Source organism: Gymnoscopelus microlampas (assembly GCF_963454915.1).
Source record: "Gymnoscopelus microlampas genome assembly, chromosome: 18".
Taxonomy (NCBI): Eukaryota; Metazoa; Chordata; class Actinopteri; order Myctophiformes; family Myctophidae; genus Gymnoscopelus; species Gymnoscopelus microlampas.
In genome coordinates this window covers 30,144,419-30,165,004 of record NC_139955.1, presented here as the reverse complement: position 1 = coordinate 30,165,004, position 20,586 = coordinate 30,144,419, and the positions used below count along the sequence as shown (strand labels likewise).

Sequence of the window (20,586 nt, the reverse complement as noted above, 5' to 3'; positions counted from 1 at the left end):
GGTGTGTGTAAGGTCTGTCTGATAAAGTATTCAATCAATCAATCGATCCCAGTCAATCCAAGTGCAGAAGGCCAGACCAGACATTTAAGTCTCTCTGTTTGGTATTTGGCGTCTTATTTCTTATTCTTTTACTGTACATATACTATTCTTCTTTATTTATTTTTATACTCTTGGAGCTCGGCTGTATCTATCTGTTCTTAACTAGCTGTCCTGTGTTTCCTCCTGGTGCTGCTATGACAACTGAATTTATCTCGCAGGATCAGTAAAGGTCTGCGTGTCTGTCTGTCTGTCTGTCTGTCTGTCTGTCTGTCTGTCTGTCTGTCTGTCTGGTGTTCCATGATTCTTGCTGCACTGACACTCCTCTCTCTGTGTCTCTCTCTCTCTCTGATCAGGCTATTGTTTCCCTGTCAAAGGTCATATTTTGTTTACAATGAGATCAGTTCACTCCTATTATTGACCAACTCTGTGCATGTAATAGTAAAGATTTTATTTTCCCATAATTGTATGTGTGTGTATTTGTGTGCATGTGCTTACTTGTGCAAGTGTGTGGGTACAATGCACCCATTAAGACCTGAGGTTGATTCTTCTAAATCAGTAGTTCTCAAACTTTCAAGATTTTTCAAAAATGTTCAAAAATAGCAGATGTACAAGCTCGCAGCGCAGCACAAAGTGTTGCGCTGTGAGCTTGTACTGTACATCTGCTATTTTTGAATAGCAAAAAAATCTAAAATGACACAGATGCTTTCCGGGTTTTAATGGGTTAATAATACATGTGTAGTATGTACGCATGTGGGAATGAATGTGCATGGGGTTGCTGGTAGTTATCAGCAGTATTTCTATAGATCTGAATTGACCTTTCACTGAGGCTACGACCTTTAGAAAGAAACACCCAGACACCAGAGACCTTTTAGCTTAATGGTGTATTGTCCCTAAAATAGGTCACCGTTCAATTCATTACAGTAGGCTGCTGTTGGGAGGTGTTTCCCAAAGAGCTGATCTTTTTTTTCTGTGGCAGTGTGGAAACAAGTCAAATGAAACAAAAGGAAAAGTTCTTGAAGGTGGTGTGACAGATTCCTATATGCCACGCTGATTATTAAGCTGCAGGGCAAGCACTCAACATGCCCAGCAACGCCCAACAACGGCAAATGGCATTAAGTGTTTGATACAGTATGTGGAATGGGAAAAATACATTTGTTGAGCTCTCGTCTTACTAAAAATATACAGAAATCAATATATTTTTGTCACATTCATGGATGTATTGTCTTTGATATACATGTTTCCCTTAGTAATGACCTTAAGCCTTTAACAACTTTGAAGCTGGCGTCCCTATTTTGGGCCTGTCATTATAGGTGAACATTTTGCTTGTAGATTGGTACTTTATGTTGTATAAATTATGGTGGTTTAAAAAACACAAAACAATGTTAATGTTGTTTTTCTTTGTAGGGACAGCACTGATGTGGGGCATCTAGACTGTAACTTAGCCTATGATAATTATACACATGGTTTTGACATGATTATAGTCCAAACAAACGCAAGAAAAAGGTACACCCAACATTTCTCCACGAGGTTGGACGAAAACAATAATTATAGCAGAAGATTGAAATTGTCCGAGATCTTTGCCTTAAAGGACAGATGTTCTCAATGGTGATGTAGATGATGGTCTGAACTTGAGATCACGCTACAGCTTTCATGCTGTACTATCATAATACAATGGGTACAGTTGTAATGTGGCGATTGTGACCCTACAGTAATTGTGCATGTTCTAAAATAATTGAATCACAAAACTAGGTATGTTCTTGTGTCTTTTTAAACTTTCTGGCCTGTATGCACATCTACTGTGTGATATTTTGTTGTTAGTGATTGTTTTTGTTCTTGAGGATGACACCGGTAACACTGTCTGACTTTCGCACTCCCGATAATAATCCAGTAAACATTTACAGGGCTGTTCATAGTTTTGGGATATGTCTAAGATCTAAAGAAGTGTAAAGAATCAAGATGAAATGTAAGTGTTGAGTTGTTAGTGGAGTGGCTCAGTAACCAATCTTAACACCACTACCTGCCTAAATTTAGATTCCAGACATTTTTTAGGTCTGGTTATGATCCAGACAGAAACACACAGGGAGAAGGAATGTTTAGTCAAAGGAATGAATTCACTCTCTCAATCAAGGTTTTCTTCACAGGGACATACACATAGATTGGATAAAAAGAAGGAATCTGTTGCCATTTTTCTGCAGAACTATTTTTAACAAACCTTCAGGTTGATTCAAATTCATGGTTCTGTAACTCAAAAGGAACCAAATGGATCCTAATGGGTCTATTTGGTTCCATGAGTACACTCTTAGAGTTAGATTAACACTGAGAATTAGATTTGGGTCCCAGAGATAAAACAAAACTAAAAAACATAGTGTGCCCATGGCCTAATCAAACTGGGGGTCCTTGAAATCAAAAAGGTGGAGAATCACTGCTCTAACCTGCCCAAACTGTTCAGGAATCCTCTATACTAATAGAACACAGGGGCAGGTTTGGTGGCCGCTACTACAACAGAGTAGACGGTGTGGTACAAGTGATTTTCCTTGCTTTGAACATTTTCATTGACAAGGGAAACGGTACAAACATTAAGCGTGACTATAGGTATTTAGTAGAATGAGAACACCAGAGAGGAAGAAGTAGCTATTTGACCATTTTTAAAGTTCTGGATGAATTCCCTGCTGACTGACAAACAGTTAAAGCAGTTGGTAGCTGTTTAAGTACTTATAAAAACAGAGCTGTGGACATTTTCCACTGTAGTGCAAATGGACTTGGTCTCACAAGGGGGTGGTTTTACAAGCTGTGTGTGTGTGTGTGTGTGTGTGTGTGTGTGTGTGTGTGTGTGTGTGTGTGTGTGTGTGTGTGTGTGTGTGTGTGTGTGTGTGTGTGTGTGTGTGTGTGTGTGTGTGTGTGTGTGTGTGTGTGTGCGTGTGCGTGTGTGTGTGTGTGTAATACATTTTCAACATTTCAAAAGTGTGTGTGTACATGTGCGTGCATGTCCGTTTGCATCTATGCGTGAGGGTTTTACTAGGGTGTCTCCTGGGTCTTTACAGCTAACAAAGAGCTAAATGGGGTAATTACAGTTCACTTGAGGGCACAATTTAAAGATGCTCTGCGTGTGATTTGCCCATTATTAAACCATTTAAAAATTAGGTATAATGTATTGTATTAGTCAGTATTATAAACACTATTTGATACTGTATCAAGAAACTGGGGCTGAATGGGTAGACAGGCCGGCTGTGAAATAAGGGTCCCAGGTTCGAGCCCCGGCAATGTGTCGAGGTGTCCCTGAGCAAGGCTGACCACTGCTGAAAAGCTGAAAACTGCGGGCGGCAGTGGCTCAGAAGTAGAGTGGCCGATAGAGCGGCCGGCTGGCAACCGCAAGGTTCCCAGTTCGATCCCCGGCTCCCCTAGAGTTAGTGTCGAAGTGTCCTTGAGCAAGACGCTGAACCCCTAATTGCTCCCGATGAGCAGGTTGGTGCCTTGCATGGTTTCCTCCGCCATCGGTGTGTGACTGTGTGTGTGAATGGGTGAATGTATTGCACAATCTATGTAAAGCGCTTTGGATAAAAGCGCTATATAGATGCACCATTTACCAAAACTGAATTTCCCCAGCGGGATCGAATAGGTCTATTTAAAAAGTGCCTTTTCAAGAAAAGAGAGCTTTATTACTTCTTCTGACTTACAATTGTTCTTTTTCTTCTCTCTCTCTTTCGCTCTCTCTATTTCTATCCCATCTCTGATTTCTTTCTTTGCTTTTATCTTCTACTGTATTTCACTCTATCTCTCTCCATCGCAGGAAAGAAGAAATCAAAGTTTCAGACTTTTAAAAAGTTCTTTGCCAGGAAGAAGAGAAAAGAGGCGTCGGTCTTTGGGGTGGAGGGGGGACTCAAAGCCAGCCAATCAAGTGACAATGTCAACAATGAACCGGAGAATGGCACGCTCACACGATCAGAGAAGGACAACGGATCTGGGTAAAATGTCTCTGTCTCTCTCTCTTCCACACACAATGTCATGCACTGTATGCAAACATCCTCAAATGCAGTTGGTCCCAATTCAACACACAGTCACATAATCCAAATATGATATGAAAACATATTTATATTCCATGCGGTATAACTCTTTTGGAACATGATCTATTGTGAATTGTTTCAAAAGTGATGGTCTATATTGTATTGCCTTCCATGAATACGTAGGCTACACAATAACATGGAGACAAATGCTTTTTCAATGGACTGCCAACATATTAGTTTACATGTCAAATTGACTCATGGCTCCACTAGAGCATCAGTGAAAATCAACATTATCAGATTGTCGTCCCTTTTCTACAGAACAGGGACGATTTAAGCCAGGCTCAAAGTAGTTAAAGAGCCTTGTTTTGAAACACACTTTTGATGAAATGCCTGTTTTTTAGAACAGGGAGAATTTAAGCCAGGCTTAAAGTGGTTAAAGAGCCTTGTTTTGAAACGCACTCGTGATGAAATGCCAGTGGAGCTTCCTCACTTCCTGTGTTTATTTCTTTTTGTTGGGAAATGTCACTCCTCATGGAGAGTCTCAGTTTCCTGTTCATTGTAAGGTGTTAAAATGCCATTTCCTGGCGTGACTACTCTTCGCTTTTGCTGTCACATTTTATTGTATATAAATGCACCGTTTACCATTTGATTGTATATGCAGTAAATGCAAATAATGATTAAAAAAAAACCTGCACACTGTCTATACTTGCTCAGTAAAGAGACTTTTTTTATTTCAATTGCAACGTTTTGGTACAAGACCTTCTTCAGGCATACTGACATGATACAAGCAGTCTTTTTATGCAGACTTTTTATTGAGGTCATTAACTGTAATCATTGCCACAAGGTATACCGCATTCTCACTAACTAGGGGGTTTGTGTTAGTTGGTCGCTGTTGACCCACTTTTCTGTATAAAAAGACTGCTTGTATCATTTGTCAGTATGCCTGAAGAAGGTCTTGTACCAAAACATTGCAACTGAGATAAACAAGTCTCCTTGTTGTGCAAGCGTCTTCAGTGTGCAGGTGCTTTTTATCTCCGCCAGGCCGTAACGGCAGTCAAGGCGAAGATTATGTTTTCACCCCATTCTCCTCTTTTTCATTTGGTTGAATTCACTCGGGGATTTAAGATGTTTTTAATGAAATCTAAATCGAGGGAATTAAAGAAATGTTGCCCACATGTGCAATATATTGGATATTACACAACAAAGGTCATGCATGGATTTGGTGTTTTTGTGTGCCACCGGGACATTCCGATCCTGGTGTTTGTTTATGTCTAGAAGCTGCTGTGAAACTTCATTGTGTGTTTTTTTTTCGTCTCTAACTTCTTCCTCCTCTCTCCAAAAGGTCAAAGGTCAGTCTTGGCAGCAAGGCCTTGTCACATGACTCCATCTTCGTCTCTGATTCGTCCGAAGCCCACGAGGCCTTGGGGGCATCCCAGGACAGCATCCCTGGGAAGGTCAAGTCACTACAGGTACAAAGAGTTACAGACGTATACACACAGATAAGGCTAACAGACATGCAGTCACAAACATACTGTAAGCAAATACTGCAACACTAAAGACTTTTCGAGTTCTATCTTGTAAAATATTCACTCAGCAGCTCCAAAGAACATTTTTCTTGTTGTAGTATTAACTCCATGTGGCTGTCTGCTTAAGCGTCAGCTGAAAACATTCAACATGGAACATATACATTATGTGTTCCTCAGGCAGGATCATAGAGCTGCAGTAGCATGGCTGTCATTAAACAGCAATAAGTAACCTCGGCCTAGCCAGTGTCAGTCCTGTGCTCTGGCTAATGAAAAGCACCGTTGTCCCGTGTTTGTTCTGTGCCTGTGCTAGGTAAAGGAGTCCTTGAGAGTCTGTTACAGGGCAGCACATAACAGATGGCAGATAACAAGTTCATTAGTTTCAGTTTCAGTGATACCGTCCATACAACACACATGTGTGCGTGCGCACACATCACACATCAAGCCCATCACACATCAAGCCCAATTTCTCTGCTTTGCTGTTAGACATTGCCACTGAGTTGAACCAGACACACGAAGACAGTCTCATTATTACTTTCTTTCCTTATAGGGTGCAGTAAATTGTCTCATATTGGCCCCCATTTATGAATTTAACGAACCACAGAAAACTGGGTGTACGGTTATTTTCTCGCAATGATCGGCATTTATCAATCTGAAGTTAGTTTGACGTGAGTGGAACCTACTGTACTATCAATTCTCACATCAAGTGTCATCTCATGTAAGAAAATGTTTGAGTCAGCATGGACTTGAGTTGTACAGGCATCTAAGCATACAGTATGCAGCCACATATTCACTTACAAATATATGTAACCTATGTCAACATATTCTATTTTGTAAAGGCCTACATTGACTGACTACTGTATGTGTCATATATCCCTGACCCTAACATAAATAGGTATTTTTGTTTATGAACAGGTAACATAATAATTACAAGCAATTAAAATGTATCAATTGAAAACAGATTTGAACAGATTTGCAGTCTATTAGGTTAGATGCTTAATCAGTCACCTATATTTAAACAAGAGCTTTGACAATGGCTATATTAGAAGACATCTATGCACGAGGAACATGTAAGACAGAGTTTTTTTCAGGGCTGCACGGATCTTTTCATGGAGGGCGACGTCTCCCAAGGCAAGTCCTTCTGGAGTTATGCCACAATTTGGAACCTCAGTTAAGGAGAGAAACCAGACGCTCGACTGCCATACCTACTGAACAGCAGCGGCCGAATGGCTCCCGTGTTAAGTGGTCACATGGATGAGCAGCATACATTTTCAAAGCATTTTTATTTTAAAGGGTAACCAATTGATTTTGTTCGCGGCTTGGATCAAAAACAAAAATGTCAAGGTTTCATACAAAGAAATGAGGAAGGTAATGCAGGCACATCCGTGGCCCAGGTTAGTTACCGTTCGAAGAATATTTAAGGGCATAATATTTAAATTATTGCTTTCAGATGCCCCATTTTCAACACCTGATTACATACGACCGTTTCATAAATCATGCGTCGTGAACCCTGTCATAAGATGATTTCTGCGCTGGTTTCTACGTGAGATCGATAAATGAGGGCCACTGTTGTTGACGTGCAGATGCAGTTGAAGCAGGCCATACGCTTGGGCTCACCACCATCTCTGATGTGTGTAAAGAAGATGGAAGACCCCGCAGCCATGTCTGAAGACGATGGTCTGCCCTGCAGCCCACCTGAATACTCTGCATTACACACTGTACTGGTAATAATCTATTCTACACACTACACAGCACTGGTAATACTCTAGACCAGTGGTTCTCAAACGTTTTCGTGTCAAGGACCCCCAAATTGATATATATTAGGCCGCGGACCCCCATCTCAAAATATGTTGTGCCGGGGACTCCAAGAAGCAAAGATTTGAGTTAACAATGTTCGCTTTAAAAAAGATATGAACTTAAAGTATACTATATTAGTTCCATTGATCCAAGCCGGAACACAATAGATTGATTGATCACTAAAATAAACATGCTGAGTAAATGCCTGAGGCCCACCCATCTGACCACTTAACACGGCAACCGATAGACCCACCCATCTGACCACTTAACACGGCAACCGATAGACCCACCCAGCTGACCACTTGTGTGTCTAACCCTAACCCATTAAGACCTGAAGCCGATTCTACATGTCTCCTGAATCCCAACAGTATTCTGAAAAACGTATGTTTCTATATATCAGTGGTGCTCAAATGTATTTGGCCGTGGACCCCCATCTTTTTTTGTTCCAGGGGGTCCCAGAAGCAAAGATTTGAGCTAAAAATGTTAGCTTTAAAAATATATATATTCAAAGATTTGCACACATATTCACGATTTTTCTAAAATAGCAGATCTACAAGCTCATAGCGCGGCGCTATGAGCTTGTAGATCTGCTATTTGTGAATAGCCAAATTATAAATGGTTAAAGTGGTTAAAATTATTGTGATGCTATATTAACACATTTTACTGGGGACCCCCTGGAACGCCCCCACGGATCCCTGGGGGTCCCCGGACCCGACTTTGAGAACCAATGTTCTACACTAGACTCAAGGCTTAGATAGAGAGATAGAGTCAGGTGCGAGAGGCCAGCATTACAGTCCAGAATAAACAGAAAAGCACACTGACAAAAAAATGTTGAGGCTCATAGGTTGCAAAAATAGATTTATTTACATAGTGAAAAAAGTGACACAGTGAAAAAAGGAGTGGACCTCTTCAGACCATCATCAGCACTTTCAACCCATTCAATTCGGGAACGCATCTCTGTCTAGATTTTAGCTGTAACCATTATTTTATACTTTGGCTATTAAAAATTTGCAAATATACAAGCTCATCAGCTATGAGCTTGTATATCTTCTATTATTTTGATCTTTTAAATCTCTTTTCTTCTGGGCGGGGGGGGGGTCCCTGGAACTAAATATTTTGATATTGGCGGCCAAATACATATCATTTTGGGGGTCCTTGACTTGAAAAAGTTTGAGAACCACTGATATAGAAACACAAGCTTTTCAGAAACCTGTTTTAGAAAAAAAATAATAGTGTACACTACACATTCTCTCTCTCTCTCTCTCTCTCTCTCTCTCTCTCTCTCTCTCTCTCTCTCTCTCTCTCTCCCTCTGCCTCTGTCTGTCTGTCTCTATCTCTATCTCTATCTATTTTCTTTCAGAAGCAGGTGCAGACAAACAGTTCTCTTAGTCTGGAAGGAACAGACAGCGATGAAGACCAGGTAATTACACGCACGCACACACTCGCACACCTACACACGCGTGCACACACACGCACGCACACACACACACACACACACACACACACACACACACACACACACACACACACACACACACACACACACACACACACACACACACACACACACACACAATCATCTGCAAGTTTGGACTTCTGGGCCGTTCACACCGACCACTATAACTATATAAACATTCATTGTTCTAAGGCAAGTGGATGGCAGAGTCTACATCACAGATATAATGATGACAATAGTGAACAATAGAGTTATAGTTATTGGTGTGGACGGCCCTTTAGTCTGAGCCTTCTTGTGAGATTGTGCTTTATTTTGATGTATTGTTCCATCTGTCTGTTTACATTTAATGTTCTGACTTCTAGACTCTGTGTGTGCATGTGTGTGGGGGGGGGTGTTCTCCTCATGTGACTGGCATGTTAAAACATCTCATGATCATGATCTAATGACTGCAACCCAGCATGCATACTGTACATAACCCTCCATTGTGTGTGTGTGTGTGTGTGTGTGTGTGTGTGTGTGTGTGTGTGTGTGTGTGTGTGTGTGTGTGTGTGTGTGTGTGTGTGTGTGTGTGTGTGTGTGTGTGTGTGTGTGTGTGTGTGTGTGTGTGTGTGTGTGTACTTTTCATAATGAATATAATGTCTGTCATAAAAATGGGCTAAAATCATCAATCTGTGTGTTCGTACACAGTAATATATCAATTTGTAACTCCTAGAGTACGCTCTCAGAGTCAAATTAACACGGTTTTACTGTGTACAGTTAGCCATTGACATACAGTATACATACACACTTCCCAAATGACATAAGAACTGGAGACAGACTTCTTGGAGTCACTGGAACTGGTGTTTTTCTGATTTAAAAATCTGTTCCAATGTTCTTTTCTTTTCTTTTTTGTTGTAGTGTAGTCAAGGACAGCCATTGAACATTTTAGAGATTTCAGTTCTTATTATCTCCACCAGAACGAATGCCGGGGCGGAGTCAAGCCAGAGTCAAGTAGCTGCCTTTAAATATTGTCGCTGTCAGGCGGAAACCTCATATGTCCAAAACCGTTTCTTTTTATTAATTTACAAAACAAACCATAACTAGAGGTGCGACACTGGTTCCATTAAAACATCACCTCTTTTCAATCACAGGAACATGATGTTTTGGCCCTGACGGCCTTCATCAGAACAGAATCAGACATCTACAGATACTTTTGAAAGGTCCCCATTGAAACAGACAAACCAAACAAACTCTGCACGCACGCACGCACGCACGCACGCACGCACGCACGCACGCACACACACACACACACACACACACACACACACACACACACACACACACACACACACACACACACACACACACACACACACACACACACACAAATACAGACACACACGTTTGTTTGTAAAGTACCATGGTCAATAGTTGTCATGTGCTGTGTGTGATTCATACAGTTGGAACTGTGTGTGTGTGTGTGTGTGTGTGTGTGTGTGTGTGTGTGTGTGTGTGTCTGTGTGTGTGTGTGTGTGTGTGTGTGTGTGTGTGTGTGTGTGTGTGTGTGTGTGTGTGTGTGTGTGTGTGTGTGTGTGTGTACACACACACACACACACACACAATCTATCTCTTTACTTTCTCTGTATTTGTTTCCATAACTTTTGGTCTCTCTGACTCATTGTTGAGATAGTGTGTGTCTATCTGTCTGTCTGATACTGGTGTAAATTTAAAGAAATACGTGCATGAATAGTTTGAATGATGAGGAGGGGGGGAGACATGTTACTGTATAGACAGACAGGAAGAGAGACAGTCATAGTTATGGACAGAAACAAACAGACAGAACGAAGAGACAGACAGGGAGAGACAGATAGACAGACAGATAAGGACAGTCAGACGGACGGACGGACGGACGGACGGACGGACAGAGAGAGAGGTGTATGTATCCTGGTGTTCAATTTTGTAAAAACAACACGGGGCTGGGGGCAACCAACCACATTAAGCCTTATATACTTTGTCGTACAAGAAAGAGTGAAAATGTTGATTTACAAGGTCACAATGCATCGCAAAAAAATATATATTTTTAAATTTGATAAATCTTGAAATGTTGGGACACCAGGGTTAATGTGGGTTAACAATTTAACATTTTTACTAAATTGTTAATTGTGATATTATCAAACATAAATATCAAACATATCAGACATGCATTTCCCAAAATGAAATGCATGTATTTAATTCAGTCTGACCAGATGAATGAATCAAAAGCAGAGGCATTACAGTGGTGGAAAAAGTATTAAAATTCTTTACTTAAGTAAAAGTACCAATACTGCAATAAAGAAATACTATGTTCAAAATTTACTTCAGTAAAAGTACAAAAGTATTGGCATCAAAATGTACTTAAAGTAACAAAAGTAAAAGTACTTAAAAAAGATGAAATAGCCTATGTATAAAATAGGGCTAAAGTGGTTGATGTATGTTTCATAATATCATAATTTATATCTGAAAAGTAACTAGTAACTGAACTTTTCAAATAATTGTAGTGGAGTAAAAGTACAACATTTGCCTGAGATGTAGTGGAGTAGAAGGAAAGTATTGGAAATACTCAAGTAAAGTACAAATACCTCAAAATTGTACTTAAGTACAGTGCGTAAGTAAATGTACTTAGTTACTTTCCACCACTGGGCATGGATTTCCCTCCCATCTCCCTCAAGCAAATGGAACCCTGGGTGTATCACCAGTGATGTCAGAGAGAGAGAGAGAGAGAGACGTCCTGCTGCTGATAAGGAGTGCTTATATTTATACAGCTGGAAATTCTCTCTCTCTCTCTCTTTCTTTCTCTCTCTCTCTGTCCTGTCACTGCCATCTGTCCCCCTCTTTTTTTCTATGGTTAAGTGCTTCCTTAGTTAGCTGACGTTTAAGTGGAAATCCAACCTTTTTGACAAAATCACACAAAGCTATAATCCAACATAACAATCTTGATCTGTTTAGTCTATCTCAAACGTAAGGCTCAAGACAGCAGACACTCTTTGTGAACGTTTGTGAAGTCTGCGGTGTCATCAAGCCACCAGAGTATTTCCAAATGGACGACATGCTGTGGATGAATATTGATAGAGGTGTGCAAGATTGTGAATTCTGATTTGGTAATTGTGATGAGATACAGATTAGTACCTCTCCCTCTCAACTGTTTCCTCCGCAGTTGTCCTGTGCTGCTTCCAGTAGAGCGGTGAGCCCCCTGGTGGTGGTTCCAGGTGACTTCAGCCAACCAGCCAGCCCGAATGTCTGTCTGGATAACTCTGCAGCCAAACACAAACTGGGCCTGCGGCACAAAGCCCACGCCAAGAGGAAACCAGCTAGTGTAAGACACAAATACAGAGACGACGGAATGATGTCCTGTCATGTATGGTAGCACTATGGTTTGCATTCCAACCAAACAGGATACCCACTGATTTAATTATAACTGCAACATACAGTAGTCTCGCATAGCCAGACAATCAGAGATCTCTGACTGCTGATACGTCTGGGGAAATCTAAGTTAATTGAATGGGCTTGGACGGCAGAGAAAACCAGCACTAACAAACCTACACCCACTGCCTTGAAAAACAATCCTGATATCATTCCAATTTGAAGGACCACCCTAAAGTATTTGCATTGGTTCTGCGATACGATGTCTCCAGACGAATCAGTAGGCAGAGATCTCTGATCGCCTAGCCTCGTTCCCAGCCTTACTCATCTGCAAAGAGAAAAGCCTGGTCACGACCTAAAGCAGAGAGTGTCTATAGGGGTGGCACTTCCGTCGTACGTATTTCCCCAGGAAACAATCTTTTTTCGACCAATCATAACGATCGTTTCATTCACGGAGAATGTAAACAGATTTGTAAAGCGTCAACGTCATTTCCTTGGCCGGTACTTCTGCCAAATTCCGCTACTTCCGTTTAGACTCTCAACCGGCTAGGTCTTGCCCAGCGTGCTGTTTGCCTGGCTATACGAGACTAACTGCAACATCTTCAAATACACGGGGGGTAGCTAATTAGCACTGATTTAGTGTGAAATAAAAGCCTGCATGTTCCTGGCCCTTCCTGGCCTCAACGCAACAGAGGGCATATTGACCCATATAGTCAATATACTGGTTATTGAAAATCATTCACAACTTGTGGCTGCAACCTGCTGCTTACCCACTATCTGACACACACTTTCAGACATCTCTCTAAATGAGTACAGTATGTAAAGTAAATACCGCACACATAGTCATTGACTACAGTTTTGTCGTGCACTAGTTTTTAGAATTGGAATTCTTGTACAGCAGGCCCTGTATGTTGAATATGAAATGGTTACTAATGGCATCATAATGTCTAACGTCTATTCTCCATGCAGAGGGTGGAGCTGAGGATTGAGGGAGACTCATTGATGGACGAGACACTGAGCACTTCCATAGCTGAGTCAGTTGAAGAGAGAGACGAGCAGGAGAGGGGAGGTCAGTGTATACTCTGATTTTTCTGTAAGACCAAAAATCTACATTAGATCTGAAACTGTAAAAAAAAATCATAATACAATCATGAGAATTCCATAATACTTTATGGAAGCTGTCAAATCTGGAACTGTCCCAGCTGCAAATCATGTTAATGATCTACTGAATACCTTCAATTCAAAATGTTGTATTGGAATTGATGCCGTTGCTCCTGCTAAGGTCCTAGACAAGTGAGTGAAAATGGCGTAAAGGAAGAATAGTAGCAATTCCCGCATCTTATGTGTTACCTAATTCTATTACAAAGATTAGAAAACTGGGTGGGACTCTCTGGAACTGTCCTTACGTGGTTCGTTCAAGGCATGTCTTCATGACAGAAAGTACTTTGTCTCCATTGGAAACTGTGTGTCCGAGCAGATAGCCATGACCTGCAGGGGTTCAACCTGCAGGGTTGCTCCAGGTCTATATTTCCTTTAGGCCAAATCATTCAAAACACTAACAAGTAACCATAATTATGCAGCTATTTGTAGCCACCAAAAATGGCTAGAAATCCAGTGTTAGAAATGTGTCTTCTTATAGAATGATAGAGCCTGTTCTGTTCTATGCTCTTCTATCTCTGTTTGTTTTGTTTGAATCTGTTCTATTCTATACTTTCATAGCCAATAACATACATTTTCAAAACTGTTTTTAGCAGAATCTCCTCTCCACTTTCAAATATGAACCCTGCCTATTATTACTGAATGTTGACCAGTGACCACTGACCACAGTGACTCCTATCTTGTCTGGTAGATTTGAGCGGCGAGCAGCTGAGAATGACAGAGGAGGAGGAGAGGAACGAGGAAAAGGGAGAAGAGGAGAGGGAACGACTACAGCATTCCATACGATCCCCGTTGAGAGACGCAGAGGAAGAGGAGGGAGAGGAGGATGAGTTAGGAGCGGGAGCGGATGTTTCTCACGCCCCAGACGCTTCCTCTGCTCTCCTCTCTGATGGCGAGCAACGTCTCCCTGAGGAGGAGGCTCCAGACGGCCAGCTCCCAGCCTCACCCTCTGCCAGGGCCTCAAGGTGATTCAGCCCTGGAAGGATCATGTTGTGTCGTGTCATGGCTGTTGTTTGTAGAGCAGTGGTTCTCAAACGTTTGCACACATTTTCTAGATAAAAAAAAAGCAGATCTACAAGCTCATTGTGCGGCACTATGAGCTTGTATATCTGCTATTTTTTAATAGCCAAAGTATAAAATAATGGTTCAAATCTAAAATGACACAGATGCGGTCCCGGATTGAATGGCTCTCAGAGTTACAGACCTGTAAGGGTCCAATTGGAAAACCCCTCAAGGAACCCTGGGGGTCCCTGGCCTGGACCCCACTTTGAGAACCACTGATATAGAGTGTATTGAAATGAAAAGGATAAAACAAATGGGTTAGAGAGGTTATGATAGAGCTGTGAACAGCAGTGAAAGTAGCACAAGCAAGAATCTTTATTTATATATTTCAGTCAGTCTATTTATAAATATAATACATTCAAATTCAGTGCATTTTGCTTTCTATAGAGAGCATGCAAAATTAAAGAATTTTGGTCATGGTAAAAACAAAGACTGTAAGTATTATATTACTTACTTACATATCAAGTTAGTTATGTATTTAGTTATTTAGGTCCATTTAACAGAACATTGATACAGTTTCTACTAATTTGTTAGTGGCTAAATTACTTTTAGATGACAGTGAAGAAAAACATGAAAGTGAGGGTAGAGATGGGGGGGGGGTGACATGCAGCACTGTACAGTAGGTGGGGTGGGAATTGAACCCTTGAGAGACACAAGAGTTCCAACATGTTTAGTGGAATATTCATTCTATACAGTATATTCATTTGACCCGCCATGCCGTTCTCCACTCCCAGCAGTGTGACAATGACTTGTTCTCTGCACCCTGTAGGCTCACCCCAGAGCTCCCTACCTGTCAGAGAGAGTATCTGCCGGACACCAGCCTCACTTACAGACGAGGCGCAGGGGAGACCGGGTCCGAGAGAGACTTCCCACTGGGGTTAGCCGAGGGAGAAGATGACGACGATGACGACGGGGTCCTGGGTAATATCGGAGGGATGGAAAGCGGGGAGGAAGAGGAGAGTTCCTTCTTACAGGAGGTGCTGAGCTCCTTGAAGACCCCGCTCACCTCCCGCTCACTGGGCCTGGAGGCCGACAGCATCGTCCTACGTGTGGATGAAGACAAACAGGAGAGTGAGGAGGAGGAGGAGGAGGGGTCGGAGGATGCGCTGGAGGTGCTGGAAGCCGAGCAGGACGGAGATGTGGAGATAGAAGATGAAGGGAAGGTGAACGAGGTTGACAGAGAGGAGGAGGCTGTTTCCCCCGGCTCCCTGACCCCACCCGCCCAGGAACTTCTGACGCCTTCCTGTCAAGCTTTTGGGGAAGAGGAGGAAGAAGAGGACGGTACCAAAGAAGAAGAGGAGAAGGCCTTGGAGGGACAGTTCAGAGGACAAGATGTAAGTATCGATGAGAATCATCAGTATTATATCTCTGTTGTCAGGCAGAAACCAGCTATGTCCAAAATATTTAACGTTTCAGGAAAAAACGTGTTTTTAGATCAACACAATACTGCCTCATCAAAGTTGGTACGGTGACTTTATATACATGTCAGATACTTGAATGTGTCCTTATATCATCATCACTTCACCCCAAGTACAGCTCAAGTGGAGTTAGGAGGTTTTGACTGTTAATGTCAAAAACCACCTTAATTCTAATCAATGATGAAAAATCACACCCAGTGTGAAGTGGGCGGTGTGTGGTCATCACAACATGACTCACTTAAAAAAATGTTAAATTACTTTTTTTAAGTCCATACTGCTATTCATAGGGCTGCACATGTGTCATGTGTTTCGCTAGCCAATCACAGTCCTGAATTTGCAAAGTCAGCCAATCACATTACAGCTAGTGGTGATGACACTAGCTGTAATGTGATTGGCTGACTTTGCAAAAGTATAGATTTGCATTGACTGTGGAAGGGTTAGGGGTGTAGACTGCGTTGTAGACTATTGGCCAATCACGGTGCAGGATTGGTCAGTGTCCAAAAGGGGGCGGTTACACCGCCCCAAAAACATCTCCAAAGTTGGAGTTAAGTGGTTTGACCGACAGTTTTGAGGATCCAATGGAGTAAGGAGGTTTAGTCAGAGCTCTTTTTAATACTTTTCATTGGTTCAATATTTGTAAAACACACACACAGACGTAAAGGGTGTTCAAGAGCACTGGTTTATTTAAAAAAAATATAAAAAATATCTGGTTTCTGCCCGACAGCGACGATATGGTGGTTACTGGTTAACAGCGTATTTATATTTGTCATCTTTTTAGATTTTGTTTTGTTTATGTAGACCAAACTTCTGGCAAGCAAATCAAATCTCCATTTCTCTCTTCTCACCTTTTGTTTTATCTCCTGCTTATTGCCTCTCTATTCCTTTTCATTTTCTCTTTTTAGGAAGAGGAGGATGAAGAGGAGGCACAGGAGGCCCGGGAAGTCACACCTGGACATGACACCAGAGAGGAAGAGGATGACCCGCTTACGACTGGAATGAACAGAGCCGAGAGCGACGGAGACAAGGAAGTGACGGATCCAGAAAAAGAGTCAGAGGAGGAGGAAGGGGAGGAGAAAGAAGAGGAGAAGCATCAGCGGCAGGAGGAGGAGGAGGAGGTGGCAGCTTGGGAGGAGAGGGATGGGAAAGAGAGTGTGGAGGAGGATATGGGAGTTGAGGAAGATGAGGGTGAGGAAGAGGAAAGGGAAGAGCCGATGATGGAGATGGTTCCTGGTCAAACGATGGTCGGAACTCCAACAGCGGCGCCGGTGGCAGACGAAGCGCTGCATGGCGTGCAGGAAGTGGACCCTGCGGCAGCAGCAGAGCACATGGACCAAACCCCGATCCACCCGGAGCCGTGTGACCGGCCCTTCTCCACAGAACCAGAGCACCAAGCTACTTTCAGCAGAAGCTCCGCGGATGAAAGAGCGGATGAAGAGGAGGGAGACGACGAAGGCGTGGAGATGGAGAGAGAGATGGAAAAGAAACCAGACATGGACAGGAACCAACTTGAGGTGGAGCCAACTGACAGTGACCAGGCGGGTGTGGAAACAGATCAACAGGATGTGGACCAAGCGAGCGTGGGAATGTCGCATCTAGATATGAACACCCCGGAAGAAGACCAAAGTGACCCAGAGCAACTTGCTGTGGAACCAGCAGCCACACAGCAAGCCGCTGTTTCCTCCCAGCCTCCCAGTTGCGCCTTTCCAGAATCGCACGGCTATTCCGAGACTGAACCACAGGAGGAGAGTGAGACCCGTGTTCCCAGCACACCCGGTAATGACACCAGTATTGCTGCCATTGTCTGCACCGATTCTGTCTCTCTCAGCTCACAGCAAGCAGTGACTCCAGACCAGCAGTCGACTGGAGCAGCTACTGCAGGAGAAATCAATGACACAGCGACAGAGCAAGACACTGTAAAACAGTCCTCTAGTGGCCTCAGCGTGGAGGAGGACACAGCAGGTCTCGGAGACAAAGAAGCAGGCAAACGGTCCCCCACTGATGCAGAAACCATAGAAGAAACTCCACAGCCCTCCGGTCCTCCAACTACCACAGAAGAAATTGAGAAACAGCCATCCATTGGGTCAGACCAGAGCAAAGTTCGATTCACTATCGCCCCCGCCTGGCAGAGATCACTATCTACAGGAGGAGGGAGCCCCGACGAGCCGGTTGTTCCTCCGTCTCCGTCCTCCCCTACATCCTGTCCTTCCTCTGCCTCCTCCTCGTCTCAGTCCAACCCTCTAGCTAAAGCAGAGCCAGTGAGCTCCACTAAGGTGGAGGTTGTGTTGAGCCCTACCAGTAGGATGAGGAACGTAACAGCTATCCCTGGTAAAACCCAGAGCAATGTGACAGCCACCCCTGCTAAACCTCAGACCTCCACTGTTGCAGCCACAGAAGGTAAAAAGATTTGATTGTTTATTCAACTGTGTTTCGTTTGTTAGTTTGTGTATTTCTGTGTTTCTTGTGTTTCTGTGTCAACAATGTGTCTATATTGCCATCAGATCAAAGAATAAAAGTAGAACCACACAGTGCGCACACTATAGGTCCCTTTGCCAAACTGTATTAAATCATTACAGAGATTCACACACAGTCTGAAGAGGAGCATTCGCTCAAAATGTCACTCTAAAATGATTTCATAAAGTTTGACAAAGGGAGCTATAGTGTGCGCCTGTGCGGTCCTATTTTTATTATTTGATCTTAATTCACTTCGGGCCAGCACCTACCACCAAGAGGTCGGAACCGTCAGATGTACGCTACCACTCTTTGAGCCTAAATTTCCATCAGACCAATGCCCTCCATGTAGTTTGTTCGAACAAGAAGGACAAAGGAACTCATGTTTGTTTGTACACCTCTCTGTGTCTGTAATGACAGCATCCAAGCAGTCGGTTGGGAGACAAAAGGAGGTCACAAGAGGTCGTTTTTTTTACCACACTTGTGTTTGTATTTTATACACTTAACTAACATAAACCTTTTCCACAATCTCTATCCTAAAGAAAGTCCAGTTCAGGGGGAGAGCCCATTCGGTGTTCGGCTGAGAAGGACAGTAGTTTTGCACCGCTTCAGCTCAGAGGAAGAGAACACAGAGGTAATAATAATAATCAGTTAGGACAACTCATTAATTAAATGAAAATATTTTTGAATGAATATAAAATGAGCAATACATTTATTTGTTTTGGTTATGAATGGATCTGCTTTTAGGTACTCCAAGGGAGAACACTACATCTCCCCTACCAAATAAGAGGCCTTCCCATAGTATCCCCATAGTACGTAAAAGCAAATACAAAACAACAGGTGGTAACTGGGGTGGTGGAAGGTGAGAAATAGTTCCTAGGACAGCAACAGCAGCATGAGACGACACAGCAAATTGTTTAAATGGGGCACTTTATTATAGAAGTGTGTATGTGATTGGTTGAGAATAGAAGAGAGGAGCTGAGGCTGACCAATGGTCGGCCGCCAGCAACTGCAAAGAGTTTCCTGACTGAACTTGCTCTATGTGTGAGGCTCATTTGTACCCAGGCATCACAATTCATACGATCGAAACTAAATAAGGAATTTGTGGAAGCAGATGTTCATAACTGCAGTTATACAGTAATACTAGTCCAGTTTAGAACCACTGTTTGAAGGCAGGTTTGTTCAAGTAATCACTTGAACCCCAGCATCCAGATGCTGGGGGGAACATTAGCCAAAAATAGCAAATCTACAAGCTCACAACGGATCCCCTAGCATCCATATTCTGGGGGGAACATTAGCCAAAACTAGCAAATCTACAAGATTGGCTATTCTTGGCAAAGAGATTTGGTGTAGACGGGAAAAAGCGATCCAAGTGCAGTTGTAACCCAAGTCTGTTTCTCTAAGAACAAAGGGTTAAAGTGGTTAATTGGTTGGAGAATTCTTGTGTTATTCACCAGTGGGGGTTGAGGTTTCATGCCTGTATTTCTAATTGATTTTACTCTCACCTTCAGCCTGCTGTTGAGCTTCCAGCCCAACCAGCTATAAACAAGGCTGCTCCGCCACATCCAGTCAGTGCTAAGCCTTCACTGAGTCAGCCAGTCGCCATCAAGCCTGCCCTACCAAGGAAGCCAGACGTACAAGGAGAGAAACCCAAGTGTACCCCAGGTATGCGGCATGCACACACACACACACACACACACACACACACACACACACACACACACACACACACACACACACACACACACACACACACACACACACACACACACACACACACACACACACACACACACACACACACACACACAGTTCTCACTTTTTTGGTGCATTGTTTTAGGTCTCATTGTGCACCATGCTATACAAAATCTACCCACAAACAGGGAATGAACAACTGAAATGATCCTTTTAACCACTTCATAGAGGAAACACTGTACCACTGTTACTGTAACCCCAAACGTGGGTTCATATCCAACCGGGCAGAACCTCAACCAAAACCCTCATCCCTTCTACTTGACCCCAGTTCTTTCATTTGGACAGGAAAATACTTTGTGTGAATTTTTGAATGCAATTGCTTTCAAGTTTACAGAGTGTTCATGTCTGTAAAATTAAAATCTTGACTTGGACATTTTTGCTGTGCTGTTGTTTTAGACATGACATCAGCTCGTGGTGTTCCTAGTGGTTCAGATCCCCCCAGCTGGATCTCTGTGGCCAGACAGAAACAGAGGATCTACAAAGACAGCTCACTGGACGAGAGCACCCTCAGGAAGGTCAGGCCCTTTCACAATCAGATGCCCCGTTTGGGA

General features: G+C 42.8%; 1 protein-coding gene across 7 annotated transcripts in view; it reads left to right on the top strand.

Annotated features, from left to right (window-relative positions):
* LOC311033851 (uncharacterized protein) overlaps positions 1-20,586 on the top strand; it is a 59,431-nt gene that overhangs the window by 34,113 nt on the left and 4,732 nt on the right. For 3 of the 7 annotated variants that reach the window (XM_084041537.1, XM_084041541.1, XM_084041539.1), the window contains 12 exons: positions 3,827-4,001; positions 5,383-5,509; positions 7,147-7,287; positions 8,721-8,780; positions 11,989-12,147; positions 13,164-13,263; positions 14,044-14,317; positions 15,184-15,748; positions 16,735-18,226; positions 18,823-18,914; positions 19,792-19,945; positions 20,432-20,550. In XM_084041537.1, the coding sequence (XP_083897663.1) occupies positions 3,827-4,001; positions 5,383-5,509; positions 7,147-7,287; positions 8,721-8,780; positions 11,989-12,147; positions 13,164-13,263; positions 14,044-14,317; positions 15,184-15,748; positions 16,735-18,226; positions 18,823-18,914; positions 19,792-19,945; positions 20,432-20,550 (3,458 nt within the window). The remainder of the gene's footprint in view (positions 1-3,826; positions 4,002-5,382; positions 5,510-7,146; positions 7,288-8,720; positions 8,781-11,988; positions 12,148-13,163; positions 13,264-14,043; positions 14,318-15,183; positions 15,749-16,734; positions 18,227-18,822; positions 18,915-19,791; positions 19,946-20,431; positions 20,551-20,586) is intronic. The other 4 variants (XM_084041540.1, XM_084041538.1, XM_084041543.1 and 1 more) reach the window with 4 other exon arrangements.